General features: G+C 48.2%; 1 protein-coding gene across 2 annotated transcripts in view; it reads right to left on the bottom strand.

The window, feature by feature from the left end:
* Nucleotides 1–14874, bottom strand: part of PDE10A (phosphodiesterase 10A) — a 339233-nt gene extending 324359 nt beyond the window's left edge. Inside the window, exon 1 of one of the 2 annotated variants that reach the window (XM_011934966.1) lies at nt 14753–14874. Coding sequence is in view for 1 of the 2 variants with exons in the window: in XM_011934965.1 (XP_011790355.1) it covers nt 14753–14819 (67 nt within the window). In the remaining variant the exon portion in view is untranslated. The remainder of the gene's footprint in view (nt 1–14752) is intronic. The other variant, XM_011934965.1, reaches the window with a different exon arrangement.

Here is a 14874-nt window from a genome sequence, read left to right as displayed (position 1 = left end):
ACAGACCAACAATCTACAAAAGTCTAGAGTAAACAAATAACCAGTTACAGAGGCAAACCATACAAAGCAAATATAAGCTACAGGGTCCATGGCAGAGAGGGACGGCATCCTGGACAGGCTCGAGGCTCACCTGAGACCACTATGCCCCCGGAGCTGCCAGCTTCAGGGCCTTCCCACTCAACCCCAGCAGCAGGAGACCCAACAGCAACACTCCGCTTTTAGACAGGAGCGAGTGAAGGCAAAATGCTCAGAGACAGGAGAGGGCAGAGGTGAATTCTTTTGGAGGTGCAGAAAGAAGCCCCATAAACGGTGAAAGGGACTACAATAGCCTTTCAAAAAATAGCTTCCCCTAAATGGAAGAAGCATTCTAATGACAATCCTTTTTTTTTTTTTTTTTTTAGTTCTTTTTCCAAAAATTCTTCCCTTTTATTTGCAACACATTTTCCTTTAATTTCTTGCCAAGAAAGTGGAATTGCTTGAGGACTCCAGCCGTTTCCTGATATCAGCGTTTCCAGAAGCTGAACTTCCTGCAACTACAAAGAAACACCTTTCCCAGCCAAATGGATGCTCTCAGCAGCCTTTCTCTTCCTTTCCCGACCAGCACCCCCTTGGACGTCACTTGCAGAGGCTGCCTTTTTACTGTCTCAGAACCCAAGGAAACAATGGCTAAGTGTCTGGGCACTTGCTCTCCTCAAGGCATTATTGCAAACACTTGCTATATATTACCTCATTTAATCTTCACCACAATCTTAACCACTGTAGCAAACGAAACAACTGCAATGCAGGAGCTCAGTAATTAAGCACTCTAGGTTATAGTGCCTCCACGGTGTTTGTTTAACAAATACATGCACACACATCTCTTAACACATCAGACCATCCACTGTTTCTTACTGAGAAGTCACAAAGCACAAGAAAACTACTGACAAAGGCCAGGAGGATATCAATTAAAAAAAGAAAAAAAGAGCAAGGGTGAATTACATCTCTTTCTACACACAAGCCCCTCTGAAGCTGATCTCCACCTAATAATAATGGCATTTAGAAAACTTTTAGGTCACCCCAAAACCTAGTACTGAATGCCTTATTCTATCAGCCGTATGCAGTACTTTCCACCAGACTGCAACACAGATACAAGAAGTCATAACAATTTTGAATCACAAACACTTTGCTGAAATACATTTAAAAATGGACCAACACAAAACAAAGAAAATTCAAAACTCACACAGGATAAAAAATGGACAGCTTTCCTAATGATGGCCCTCACAAAAGGAACAGAACAGTTACACAACACAGAAAGTGCCAAAGCTCTGCACGCACAGTCAGGTCGCCTGAGAAATGAAATCAAACTAGGGCAGTAATATTATTCACAAAGAATAACCTTTCACACAAAGGCATTCCAGGGGGCTTGCAAAGCCTCTGAAGGATTTAAGTGCTTCACGGAGCGAGAGGACCGTGCAGCCACCTTCTACTCACCCATCCCCATCCCAGGAACCACTCCAAGAAAAAGAGAGCAATGGCCGCCAGGGTTTCCCCAGAACAGCCTCCTGTGAGAAAGGGGTGCCTTATAGAAAGAGAACTAGGTGAGTGCACACTGACAGGCCTGTGCCTTTCAGAGACTTGGGTGTGCCCCAGGGGTTACCTGAAGAGACCTTCAAGGAGCTTGCAGCTCCAAGGAGAAGCTTGCAAGGGGAGTGAAGACAGAGGTTTAAAGGTCAGGAAAGGGTTCTCATAAAATCCAGTAACTTGGAAGGAAGTAGCAGCTAAAATAAAACCAAGGAGTGGACTAGAAGGAAATAATATTAAGTGATAAGACAAAGAAAGCTGCCACCATTAGAAGCAGAACACAGGAAAATAAGCAGGATGATATCCAACCCAAGGAGGAAGAGTCAGTGAGGGGACAGCAAAGAGGCCCGCTGAGACACTCCCAGCAACAGCATGAGCTCTAAACCCCACGGAAATCCAGTGTGAAAGGCAAACATGGGGATCTAAATAACTCAAGTGTCCCCATGAAGGCCCAGCCAGAGGGAAGGCTTTGACCCTCTCGACCTGGGCAGAAAGCTCTCCCAGGGTAGAGTTCTGGTCAACCTAGACCCCTAGCCCTGGTATAGAGTGGCTCCCACTCTGCCCTGCAAAGCTGCTGAGGAACAGGTACACAAGTGCCCACTGCCCCTGCTGTCCAGTCAAATAATCAAATCACTGTCACAATAGAATAACTTGTAATAAACTGCTGGGCCCGCCCCATTTAATGGTGTCATTAAATGGTAATACCACTTGAGGCTGTATTTGCATTCACTGGAGAAGCGCTAGTATCTAACGTTCATGTTTCTGTAACAAGGCATCCAGTTTCTTGCTAAAAAGTAGTGATTTCTACCAGATGAAACTGGCTGGGCAGCTCTCCAATGGTTTAAACAATAGTTCACATCTTAAGTATGAAACCATCAATTGCATCAGTTAAAAATTATATTAAAATAGAAGTGTTGTTTTCCATGTTCAAATCTGTGCATGACGTCAGAAAGGAGTTGATAAGATAACCACAAGGGGTAGTGATGCGTGCAGTTTTTTTAATATTCACCGTTTGACATTTTGGGATCTTGTGTGGGAGAAATACGTGGGAGGCTAGAGGAAGACAGAAATCAATCAAATTTTAGGGGCTGACAAATGAAACCATGATCCCGGGAGGAAGACCATAAAAACATGACCCCCTAATGAACACATGAACAACAAAGTAAGGCAATTCAACATTAATTCGATACCACTTGGGTAGCTTCTTGCTAATTCTGAAATTTAACTTTTGAATGGGAAATAAGTTATATTATTCAAAACTCAAAACATATAAAATGGGGTAACACTGAAAAGTCTCCCCACAAGTCTGGTTTTCCATCCCCCAGGACCCCTTGTCCCTTCCACCTCCCTTCACTGCCCAGCAAGTGTTACATGAGCAGTTTCGTGGGTTTCTTCCCAGTTTCTTTATGCAATCACAAATACAAGTATATGCTTTTATTGTCCTTTCTAACACAAACATGTATGTATCTGAGTGTGGTTGCTTACACTTCGCTTTTTTCACATAACAGTGTATCTCGAAGATCTTCTGGACATTCGTTTTCACTGCTGCAAATGTTATTTAACCAGGCCCCTACTCGTAGATAGGCCATTAGATGGTTTCTAATGTCCTATTTCAAACAATACTGTACCATATTCATATCTTGTTACGTCACTTTGCCTATGTGTATGTCTGAGGGATAAATATCTAGAAGCAGAATTATTGACTCAACGGGTATATGCATTTTTTTTTTTTTTTTTGAGATGGAGTCTCTCTCTGTCGCCAGGTTGGAGTGCAGTGACATGATCTCAGTTCACTGCAACCTCCGTCTCCTGGGTTCAAGTGATTCTCCTGCCTCAGCCTCCTGAGTAGCTGGGACTACAGGTGCATGCCACTATGCCCAGCTAATTTTTGTATTTTTAGTAGAGAGGGGTTTTCACAATGTTGGCCAAGATGGTCTCAATCTCTTGACCTCGTGATCCACCCGCCTCGGCCTCCCAAAGTGCTGGGATTATAGGTGTGAGCCACCACACCCAGCCAACATGCATTTTTAATATTGATGGATACTGCCAAATTGCCTTCCTCGGTAGCTACACCACTTGATACTCCCACCAGGGAAGTACAGAAGCACCTGCCTCCTCGTGGACTTGCCAACAGTGTGTTATGAAGCTTATGAATATTTGCAAATGTTACAGGTGCCATTTTCACAAGTGTTATTTTCAATTGCATTTCTCTTATCGTGAATAAGGCTGAACATCTTTTCATGTTTTTAAAGAGCCATTTACTTCCCTTTCGCTGTGATTTGTCTTGTTCATATCCTTTGACTATTTTTTATCAGGCTGTTCTTTCTTTTTAGTCATGTCTAAGAGCTCTTTTCTTAATCATTTCTAGGAACTCTTTATATATTAAGAAGGTTAGCACTATGCTGTGATAAGAGCTGTAAATGTTTTCTCTAGGGCCACAATTCAAGTACAGGGAGTTGTTAACACGGTGTTGGAGCTTCTGGCATGCTATGGGACATGGAGAAAGATAGGTGGAGAGTCAGGGGAGGCACCAGGGCCTGGACAGGAACATGCTAAGACCTGGCTTACAGGATTTGGGGCAATACGAAGGTGTTTCATTTTGTTTTTTGAATGTGGATTAACTTACCAATCTTTTCTTTACTTCTGGGTTTTCTGAGTCCCATTTAAAGGGTCTCCCCACTTCAAGGCTAGACAGAAATTTCCTCACTTTTTTTTCTTTTTATGGCTTCCTTTTTTACATTTAAATATATATATAAATTTCACATTTAAATATACACATAAATATACATATCCATTTGGAATTTACCCTGAAGGTGCACTGCATGGAATAATCTATTTTTATTTTTTCCTAGATGACTACTTAGTGTCCCCAAATCATTTATTCAGTAGTCTATCTCTGCTTCTCCTGTATGAAGTGACACTTTTATCATCCTTTAGATTCTGCCATGTGTCTGGGTTAAATCCTTTTCTGTTCTGTTGCATTCATTTGTCTACCTATCCACATGCCAGTACCACTTGTCTTCATTACTGAGGTTTTATAAGTAGGTCTTTAATCTGTCTTTAAAAATTAGACATATTTAATCATGAGAAGAAGAGTATAGTCCTAAAAAGTCATGACGACTGATGAGACAACTTCTGGTCCTGGACACCAAGAAAAATTGAAATGTATATAACCCTGAGACACCAATACACTATGTAATTACCACGTCCAGGAAGCCATAGTAACTAAGCTCTTCTTGGTTGCTATTCTTATTGTCTTTTGAGGCAAGGTCTCCCTCCGTTGCCCAGGCTAGAGTGCAATGGTGTGATCATGGCTCACCACAGCCTCAACCTCCCAGGCTATTTTTTTTTCTGTTTAGAAACAAGGTCTCACTATGTTAACCGGCTGATCTAGAACTCCTGGAGCAATACTCCCACCTCAGCCTCCCAAAGTGCTAGGATTACAGGCAAGAGCCGCCTCGCCCAGCCTTCAAGCCCATTTGGATATCACTTTAGATGTTTATTTCAGAAGCTACTAAAATATAACACCGAAACACAAATTACATCCTATACAAATAACTACAACTTGAATTCTATATTATCATGCTGCTTTTTCCCATTCTGCACCAGCCTCCACCCGTCCCTGGAATGCAACTCTGCAGTTACCTGTTAGTCTGTGTTTTTCCAACAGAGTGAACTGCTCTTTGTGCAAAACTGCTTCTTACACAGTACTTACCAACTTTTAAAAGGCCAAATACGCTTGTATTTTTATAAATAATTCATCATATTCAAACACGTCAGCCCTTCATATGCGACACTTTCGCTTTGCTATGTAGAAATGTTTTCATCAAAGTAAAAAGCTTTTTATCACTGCCCCAGGAAATGCAGCTGAGGCATCCAGAATGCTCAAACACTTATCTCCCTCCTTCCTGTCAACTCAGGGTGGCTGCTCCATGTCAAGCCATGCCCCAGCAGCTCGGGCATATGAACACGCTGTGTTCACAGTAGCTCAGAAGCCCCGGTCACTGATGCCAACGAGTGTATTTGGATCACATGAAAATATGATACATGAAGCAAAGATGAAGTTTCAAGTCATGCCGGCAAAATTTTACAATCACATTATTTATTTCATTATTTATTTCCCTTTAGGAAAATTAATCTTGTAAACGATGATTTCAATCACATTCCCTCACTTAAGCACCTTCACTATTTATTCATTCATTCAACTTACTTTGCTTGGCAAACGTGCTAGGCACTGAGGTTAGGAAAATGAATGAAACACACTTCCGCCGGGCGCGGTGGCTCAAGCCTGTAATCCCAGCACTTTGGGAGGCCGAGGCGGGCGGATCACAAGGTCAGGAGATCGAGACCATCCTGGCTAACACCGTGAAACCCCGTCTCTACTAAAAAATACAAAAAACTAGCCGGGCGAGGTGGCGGGCGCCTGTAGTCCCAGCTACTCGGGAGGCTGAGGCAGGAGAATGGTGTGAACCCGAGAGGCGGAGCTTGCAGTGAGCTGAGATCTGGCCACTGCACTCCAGCTTGGGCGACAAAGCGAGACTCCGTCTTAAAAAAAAAAAAAGAAAAACACTTCCCACCCGCAAGAACACATTGGCTAATAGGAGATAAACATGAAAGCAGACAATCGTAAGCACCAGCAAACGATGGAAGGACAGATGAGCGGACCATGACGAAGCCTGAGAAGATGCAAGGAAAAGGGGTTCCAGGGTACTGGCGGCAACCAACAGGAAAGACTCGCAGTCAGGAGGACACCATGACACAGGGCAGAAGCACCAGCCATGCGCTGAATCACACTGCAGAAGTAGAGAGAGACAGGGGAAAGGCCAGAGAGCTGCAGGGCCTGAGAACTCCGCAGGAGCGAAGTGGGACCTCCGTCTCCATCCCGGGGCACAGCTTTCCCCACCATGCGTGCCTCTACCAGCAGCTCTCCAGAACACCCCTCATCAGGTCTGGATCCCTCATGAGCTAGCAACTCCAGGACAGCAAGGCACAGCTCTGTCTTGGGTTTATATTGCCAGTGATACAGATGGAAACCAATGAGCAGGAAACATGTGATAAATATCTGCATGTCATGGTATCTTTCCCACACCGTGCCCTCTGGCACCTCTCCACTCCTTCCCCCAATGCAAAGCTGGACTCAGTGCATAAGGAAGACCTGATCCACCGTGTCAGCTTTCTCCATCCCTTCTTCTCTGCACAAAGCCCCCCAGCTATAAGATCGTCCTACTCCACAAGCCCTGACTTCTGGCTGCGCATCTTGCGCCTGACACCTCTGTCCAGGCTCTCTCTGCTCTCTGGAACCTTGCCTCTCTGGAACCTCACTCAGCTCCACATATCAAATACTCTTCCGCCCTCAAGCCACCACTCCAACTGGACTCTACCGGTCAACTTGCATCAAGATGCGTATCTGAATTGTGCGTACCTTTGTGTTTGGTATACTTTTTAAATGCAGAGTGTATTAACATTTACTCTGCCAGCCCTTACTCCGATCCCCCCTGCACACCGGTACTGCATATCTTCCTAAACTATTAATTTAATGGCATTACTTTCCTTCTGAAACGTTCCCAGTCACTCCCATCATCTTCCTCATTGTCCTGTTCCTAGCCTCCCAATTCCAGTCTCAGCAAGGCTGGGCCATCCCCTGGCAGCCGGCCTCCCATTCTCCACTACCCCACCCCTGCTTCCCTAGGCCCCACTCTCCTTGGCTCATTCTCAGGTGGCCACAGTCCTGTCCAATTGGGAGAAATGGGGGCCAGAAGCTGGGGAAAGCACTGTGAATTTTCCACCTCCACAGCAGCCCCCACACCGGTTCCTTCCAAGGTTCCCTCTCTGAGGAAGAGGTTTCCTTCTAGTGTCCAAAGCCATCTCATGTCCCCCACATTCTACTCGTCCCATTCTCTTTAAGGTTTGTTTCTACCTATCTTCCTATTTCTTCAAGCTCCTTTTCTTCAGCAAATCAACATTGCCAAGTCAATTCTCCATGCAGAAAAAGCCGGCATCTACCTGTCCGTGGCTGAGATTCAAACGGCCCCGTCTGCCATCCTCACCACACTGGCATCAGGTATTATCCATGCCACTCCACTGCAATCTCCCGACCAAGGCCACGGACGACCTCCTTGCTGCTGGAACTCACCTGCTCTCTGGGGCATCTGGCTTCTTTCCTCTTGAGGCTCGGCTTCTGAACTCCAGGGCGTGCTCCCTTCCATCTCGGGATCTCCCTGGGTCACTCCTCTCCAGGGTGCTCCATGGCTCTGCCTTCTTCTGTCCTATCCTCTGGCTTCTGCTCACTCCCACTATTCACTCCTGGTCTCCATTCACGATTGTGGCTTCAACGACTACCTTGGTGTTGCACAGTCCAAATCTCTCTTTCTAATCCGGTTCATAGCACGGAATTCCAGAGGGCCATCCGTTCGTGTGTCAAACTTCAGCCAGGCACTTACACTGCACCCAGCTATGGTTCATTAACCAACTCCGTCTGTATTTCCCTCAGAGTCAAAATGTCAAAGGCATCTATACACTGTCCTTGGGGGCATCCAATCCCATGATTTTAGATGCTGTGACTGCAGTTGCTATGCTGCAGTCTTGAACGATTCTTTGGATCCAATCTTCCCAGGCTTTGTTTATCCAACTGCCCTCCTAGCATAGGCATCTCAGACTGAACACCGCCAAACGCCACGCCTGGTTCCTTGCGCACCCCACATGCTCCTCCTCCAGGCTTCCCATCCCAATCCCAGTGAATGGCCCCACCATTTACCAAATCTTTCCAGTCAAAAACCCAGGCATGGATTCTTGATTCCTCTCTCTCCCTTGACTCCCCATATCCAACCCACCTGCAGGTCTTACACACGCCGCCTCCAAACACCTCCTGAACCACTGCGGCATTTTGCTTCTATTATCATCGCTGTGATCCAAGTCACCATTGCTCTTGTCTTGACTGTGACAGTAGCCTCCATGGACTCCCTGTATCCACGACAGCTCCCTTGATTCATTCACCAAACTGCAGCCAGAATGAGCTTCTGAGATAATGAACCATGGATCACTCACCTGCTCAAAACCTCCCCAAAGCCTCTGCCTTCATCCAGAGTAAACTGTAGTTTTTTCCTCTGACTGCAAAGCCTTCATCCAGCCCATTTGCCACTTCACGTGCCACCGTCTGGTGGGCTCAGCTCCAGCAGCACGGCCCTCATCCCGCATCTCTGCCTTGTGAGTCGCCTCTGCGTAGGGTGCTTTTCCCCTGATAACTGAATGGCCGATGACACCTTGTCATTCAGAGGCCATTTCTACTGCCCCTGTGGAGAGACCTGCACAGAACAAGGCAACGAGCCACACAGCTGCACGGGCCACTCTCAGTGTGCATTCGCTGTGCAGCTCTCTTGGTATTTTTTGTTTCTGGTTCTCGTCTGCACCATCAGAGTGCGGGCACCATACAAGCAGAGACGATCCTTACTACCAAGGAGGCTGCTTAACACATAGCAGGTGCTCAATTCTCATACTTCCCATTCTGGTATCTCTTTCTCTGGGCATGTAACTACTCCCATTCCAACCCCAACACACACACACAGACACAAACACACACACAACTTTCCAATCCAGAAACTAAGGAGTCAGATGTCTCCTGCCTTATCCAACCAGCCACCCAGATGTCTGATTATTAACTGCTACCTCCTGCTTGTATCTCTCCCGACCATTCATGTGCATGGCCCCGTCTCTGGTCCAACTCCCACCTCTTCTCATGTGCCGAGGACTCTGCCACCGAGATCAGCCCTCTCCCTCCAGTCACACAGAATCCTAGCTCTAGCACGGAGGCCATTCTTTCTACCTGTCTTCCATAGCTGTTTCTATACAGTCGTCTGAGGGGTCATTGTAAAGTATCCTTAGCTTAGCCTAAATAATCCTCTGTCCTGTCTTATCATCCAGGTCCCCAACCTACCACCTGTCCAGGCTGTTTTCCACCCTGCAACCTCAGAAGATCCTTTTCCCTTGGCTTCAGAAGGTCCTTCCCAGGCTTCTTGCAAAATTAAGGCACTGCCTCTTCCCGCCTTGTGAAACCTTTCCAGGACCTCCCAGTCAGAGGCCATCTGGTTCTCACTGTCTGCAGAGTGCCCTGCAGCCTGTCTGTGGGTAAACGTGTCTGTGAACTCTCGTCCATCTCTCCTGTAAGCTGCGTGCTCCCCGAAACAACTGATTTTGTCTCATACACCTTGGAATCCTGAGTCCGTGGAACAGAGGCTCATACAAAGGAAGCTTTCAAAGAGTGCTCGTCGATTTCTAGGTTTCTTGAAGACAGGCAACATGTTTGGTTCTGTTTAGATTTGTTTTGGCTTTCATCTTTGAATTTCCAACACAAGTATTTGAGTACCTTCTCTATGTGTGTCAGCCACTGTTAACAGTCTCAGGGAAACAACCAAAAAAGACACCTGCCCTCAGGCTCTCACGGAGCTTCCTTTCCAGAGAGGGAAGGCAGGCAATAAACAGATAAGCCAGTAAGTGAGCAAGATAATTTCGGCAAGTGGTGAGTGCTACAAAGAAAACAAGAGTACTGGATACCTTCTGCTTCCCTTGCAAGATTATGAGTTCCTCTGTCACTGTGGAGTTTTCCTTTAGGCAGACTTAGAGACATGATCAGCTGGAGGAGCCTAATTTACATTTTAAAAGGAAATTAAAATGTTTTGAATTACAACTAAGAGTTTTCCTTTTAAGGGAAAATATTCGTTTTACATGAAAATTATTTTTTCTCTCAGATTGCATCAGCTGTTTTGAAACAAACAAAAATTAACAATGTATTCGTTGGTGAAATGTGCACCACACTATGTTTAACCTGCTTTATAGTAAACAAAATCCTAATATTTGCTTGACTATCTATTGCACTGAATTTTTTTTTTTCCTATTGGAGTGGAAAAAGTTTTATGTGCAGAAATTATCTAAGACTAATATGCTGATTGGGATAGCAGATGACACCATCTTCTAAAGTTTCTACTGTTTCTCATTTGAATTTTCTCATGTAGGTTTCTCAAAATTAAAAGTGCAATTTCTTGAAAGTAAGTATTGATAACCTAAAGAATCCCGCCAGTTTAAACAGCTCTGCCCTTTGGCCTTAAGTCCTTTCTGATTTCCCTACCAAAAAACAGGTCACCCTTCCACGGAGGACTGTGACACTCACGTCCACATCCTGGCTCTGCAGGAAAAAGTCACACCTTGCTTTGTTAGTCATCTTTGTAGGTGTCCATAGCTATATTTCAAGTCCTTTGAGGGACCTGTTATCATTATTGTAACCTCCGTCAAACAATTTACACTCAGTAGGTACTCAATAAGTGTCTATGAGTTGGCTGTTGGCTGATTTAGACCCATTTCTACTGAGTGTTGTTCTTGCATTGTTCTGTGACCTCCATCTCCCTGAGCCCACAAACAGAAGTTAAAGGCGAAGTCCAGTGTACTTTGTATGTGTTAAACACATTTGCTCTTAAAAGAGATCGTATTTATCTCAGTTTGTTCAAGTGTTGGTCGCACGGTATCTTATGTCTCAAGAAACAGTAAGAGTAGTTACTGATGAGTGCGAAGCACATTTAAACTCCACAATTCCTGGGAACATACACATCTCCTGTTTTGAATATTTGGGAAATATACAATCAATTGTACTCTGAAGCTATCTGCAGTCTGCATTCACAATTTTATTTTCCTAACTTTCTCGGTATCCTCCTTGACCAACCGGGGTTTTCCTTTGTCTGTATCTCTTTATGTCTTCAGAGTAGCTAACCAGGGAAACACAAACAGAGAGAGGTGCAGGCATATTTGTGGCTTGACTGTTCTTATCCACAGGTGTGCCTCAGAGTTTCTAATCTGTGCACGTCCTGCAGCCGTGTTACATCAGGGCAGCCACACTGACCATTAGTGCAGACAATCTGAGTTGTCTTCTCTAGAAGACCAAATGCCACTCACACTGGGTCTGTCCCATGTTACTTCTCCTCTCTCCACTGCACAAGCAAACGCTGGGCTCTCCAGGCACAAGAGTATTTCCTACCCCAATGGCAACTTTGCTAACAATGAAGTATGAAGCTGGGTGCCTGAGGAAGAGCCCAGAGGTCAGCAATTAGAGGCAGATGGCAGGAGATGAGGTGAAGTCAGGAATGGCCTGATAAGGGCAGAGTAAGGGCACTGGGCATGGTGGCCACTGACCTCTGGACATTAATGTCAAACCTGCTTCTAGGGTACTCCATCTCTATTACTGGATGGCGAACACCTCCCACAGCAGCTTCGTGGCTTCTACTAGGCTTCTTTCTTTCTTTCTGTCTCTGGGGCCTGGGTCCTGGCAGTAGCTCTTACTAAGTGTTATTTGGTGCATGAGTGAGCGAACCAGCCGGTCAGTGTGAAGAGCCAAAACGCAAAGCTAAAATGGACAGAAGCAGAGCTGGCATATCATACCCTCTACACATGATTTGCTTTTGATGGTAATAAAAATAAAACCAGCAGTCATACAAACTGTAACCGGACAAAACAGCCTTTACATGACAACTTGCATATCAGACCAACAGAAGATCAAACTGAAAGAAAAAAAAAGGGAATAACACTCAACAATTAGACATATTTGTATGCACTTGGGCATTTTTAAATTTTTACGGAGTCTAGAAATTCTTTTTCAAAAGACTGATTTTTAAAACGACAAATATCACAAAAATCCGTCAAACATCGGTACTTTAGCAATTCAGACCAGTGGCTTGCCATGCAGCAACAGATAGAAATAAAAACCCAAAAAGTAGAGATAAGAGTGTCAGAGCAGAAACTGGCTACTCTCCTTAAAGAATCCATCTATCCCCTTCCCAAGCTTGAGTGAAGTGGGTCTGATAATTGATTTTGTTTAAAAGTATCTTCTTGTTTACTACCTTAGTCATGTCCCAAATAAGACTATCCTAACCTTTTGCTCCTGTTCAAGCCCAAAGCTGCTGTTCAGGGCAGGGTGTGGGGCAAGGGGGCCGCTCTCGAGTGTTCCGTGATGAGTATGGTTTCTCTGATGCACCAGCTTCTCCTGGCTGGGCCTTTCTGCAGAACAGACGCTTCTCCTCTCCAGGTATCGTCTTCCTAAAGGGGGAGTGTGCTAGGAATCCCAAGAGGACTCCACCCTCTATACAGAGCTGCAGATCTCTCTTCCCCTCCAAAACATCCAGCATGGCCCTGAACACACGAGCCAACAGCAATTCCAGCAGCACCAACAGAAGCCCCATCATTTCAGGACCTGGGGCTTTTTCCAGAAGCCTAAAATCCCGTGCCTCAGTAGCACCACCTTTCCCCCAGAGCAGCTTGTCACTGCAAGGCAGAGCTGACTTCAACTCCGCACCCCAAATCAAAGGTCAACTGAGAAAAGTAGATGTTTCTTTTTTTAAGAAAGAATTCACAAGCCCACCAGTTAGGGTACCGGGAGGAACCCCAGTCCTAGACCAGGCCTATAGGCTGATCCCAAAACCCCCGGAGAGGTGGTGGGGTCCCATCCTCTACCACCTTCATTGCGTGGCCAAGGGGCACTTCAGTAAGGAAAAGTGCTTCTACTGACCACATCTCTGGCCAACAGAGAAGGCCCCATGCTCTGTCCATGCACACCCATCTCCACACCCCTTCCTCACCTAGACTGCAGCGGGGGTGGGAGGTAGACACCTGGGGGAGGACTTGGGGGTCAGCTGGGAGCCCCTCACCCACGCCCCGCCAGCCAATCAAGTGAGAGCAGCGAGCCCGCACGGGTGTACGAGAGGCCGCTGACCACGCGGCCGCCGTGGACTGGCCCATAGCGGGGTTGCAAGGAGCGGCCGATCCTGGCGCAAATACGCTCGCCAGCCGGGGGAGTGCACCCCAATGGTGCCTGGGCGGGCGGTGAGCTTTGGCCGCAGGGAGGGGCTCGACCTCGGGTGCCCTGGAGACTCGGGTCGGCCAAAGCCTGGGAGTGAGCCGCAGTTGGGAGCGGGAAACCAAAACAGCAATCCTGGAAGAGCGTCGGCCCGGAGAAGGCGCCGCGGAAACGCGGCTCCTAAGCGAGACTCAGACAAAGGCTCGGGTGCGCACGCGGTGGACGGTGGCTCCGGAGCCGCGCTCTGGGCCGCGGGAAACCGCGCCCGCCGCGACTGGCGCCGGAGTCGCCCGGAGACCCATGGGCGCGACCTCCTGGAGCAGGAGGTGCTCCCACCCGGCCCCGCCGGGGTCTTCCCGTCCTCACCCTGCTCGCCCTCCATCCGCGACCGTGACGCCCCCCTCCTCTGCGCACCGGGCGCCTCCTTTTTTCTCACCGTCTCCCCGCCTGTCTGGTTCCTTCTGGCGAACCCCTACCTTGACTTTTCTGCTCAGTCTTGTCCCCCACCCCCGTGACACGCCTTCTACCACCTCTGCCCCAGGGCGCTCTCAGCCCCGCTCCCGCGGGTGGCGAGGAGGAGTGGCCACGCCATAGTGGGCCCGGGGGCGCATCCCGCGAGTCGGAGGCGGCGGCGCCTTTCTCTTCCACCCTAGCGACCTATTGTCCTTCCCTTTTCTCTACCAGCCCGGACCCCAGGGAAGCCCGGGACCAACAGGATGCAGCCCGGGGTGGGGATGCGTCCCCTGGGTGGAGGTGCACCCGTTTCCACCCCGCCAGTCCACGCTCTGGTTGCCGGTCACTGCGAGGGGTGGGAGGCCGGGCGCCCACTCCGAGTCCCGGAGAACGGCGGTGCCTTCACAGCTGGAAGCGCGGGGTTCTGAGGCCCTGGCTTCCCTCACCGCGGCCACAGGGACCCGGTGGGCTGGACCCCCAAGTAGAAGGAAGCGCATCTGCTCCAGCCAAGTGACCACAGGCTCAACAGGGAGGAACCTAAGTGGTCACAAAGTTTAGAGTATAAATACGCGCCGGACGAGTGTGGCCAGAAATGGCACAAGGGGCGGAGAAGCGGGCGGCAGGTCCCGCTCGAAACGCCCAGCTCCCGCCGGCTCCCTCCTGGGTCGCCCTTTCCCCGAGCGCACGCGGAGCCTGAGAAACCCCGGCGTCCCTGCGCGGCCGAACGCTCCCGCGCTTCGCCAGGGGCACCGACTCCTCCCCTCCAGAGAAGCCCGCTGGGCGCTCCACGCCCAGGCACGGGCACCTCGCTCGACACCCGCTTCCCACCCAGTAGTCCAAGCCCCCCACCTGCCCCCTAGGGGATGAGGAGCCGCCCCGCCACCGGGGAACGGGGAGCAGGCCACTTACTGGGGCTCAGGAAGCACTCAGTCAGCCTTCGGAAGCAGCTCGCATTATTAGAAGGTCCATCTTCCATGTCGGAGCCGAAAAGCAGCGCGGTCGCGGCGGCGAAGGCGAAGCCGGCGCCCTGG

The sequence above is a fragment of the Colobus angolensis genome, unplaced genomic scaffold (assembly GCF_000951035.1).
Source record: "Colobus angolensis palliatus isolate OR3802 unplaced genomic scaffold, Cang.pa_1.0 Scaffold14, whole genome shotgun sequence".
In the NCBI taxonomy this organism is placed as follows: domain Eukaryota; kingdom Metazoa; phylum Chordata; class Mammalia; order Primates; family Cercopithecidae; genus Colobus; species Colobus angolensis.
Note: the sequence above shows the minus strand (reverse complement) of the source record. Positions and strands in the feature narration are given on the sequence as shown.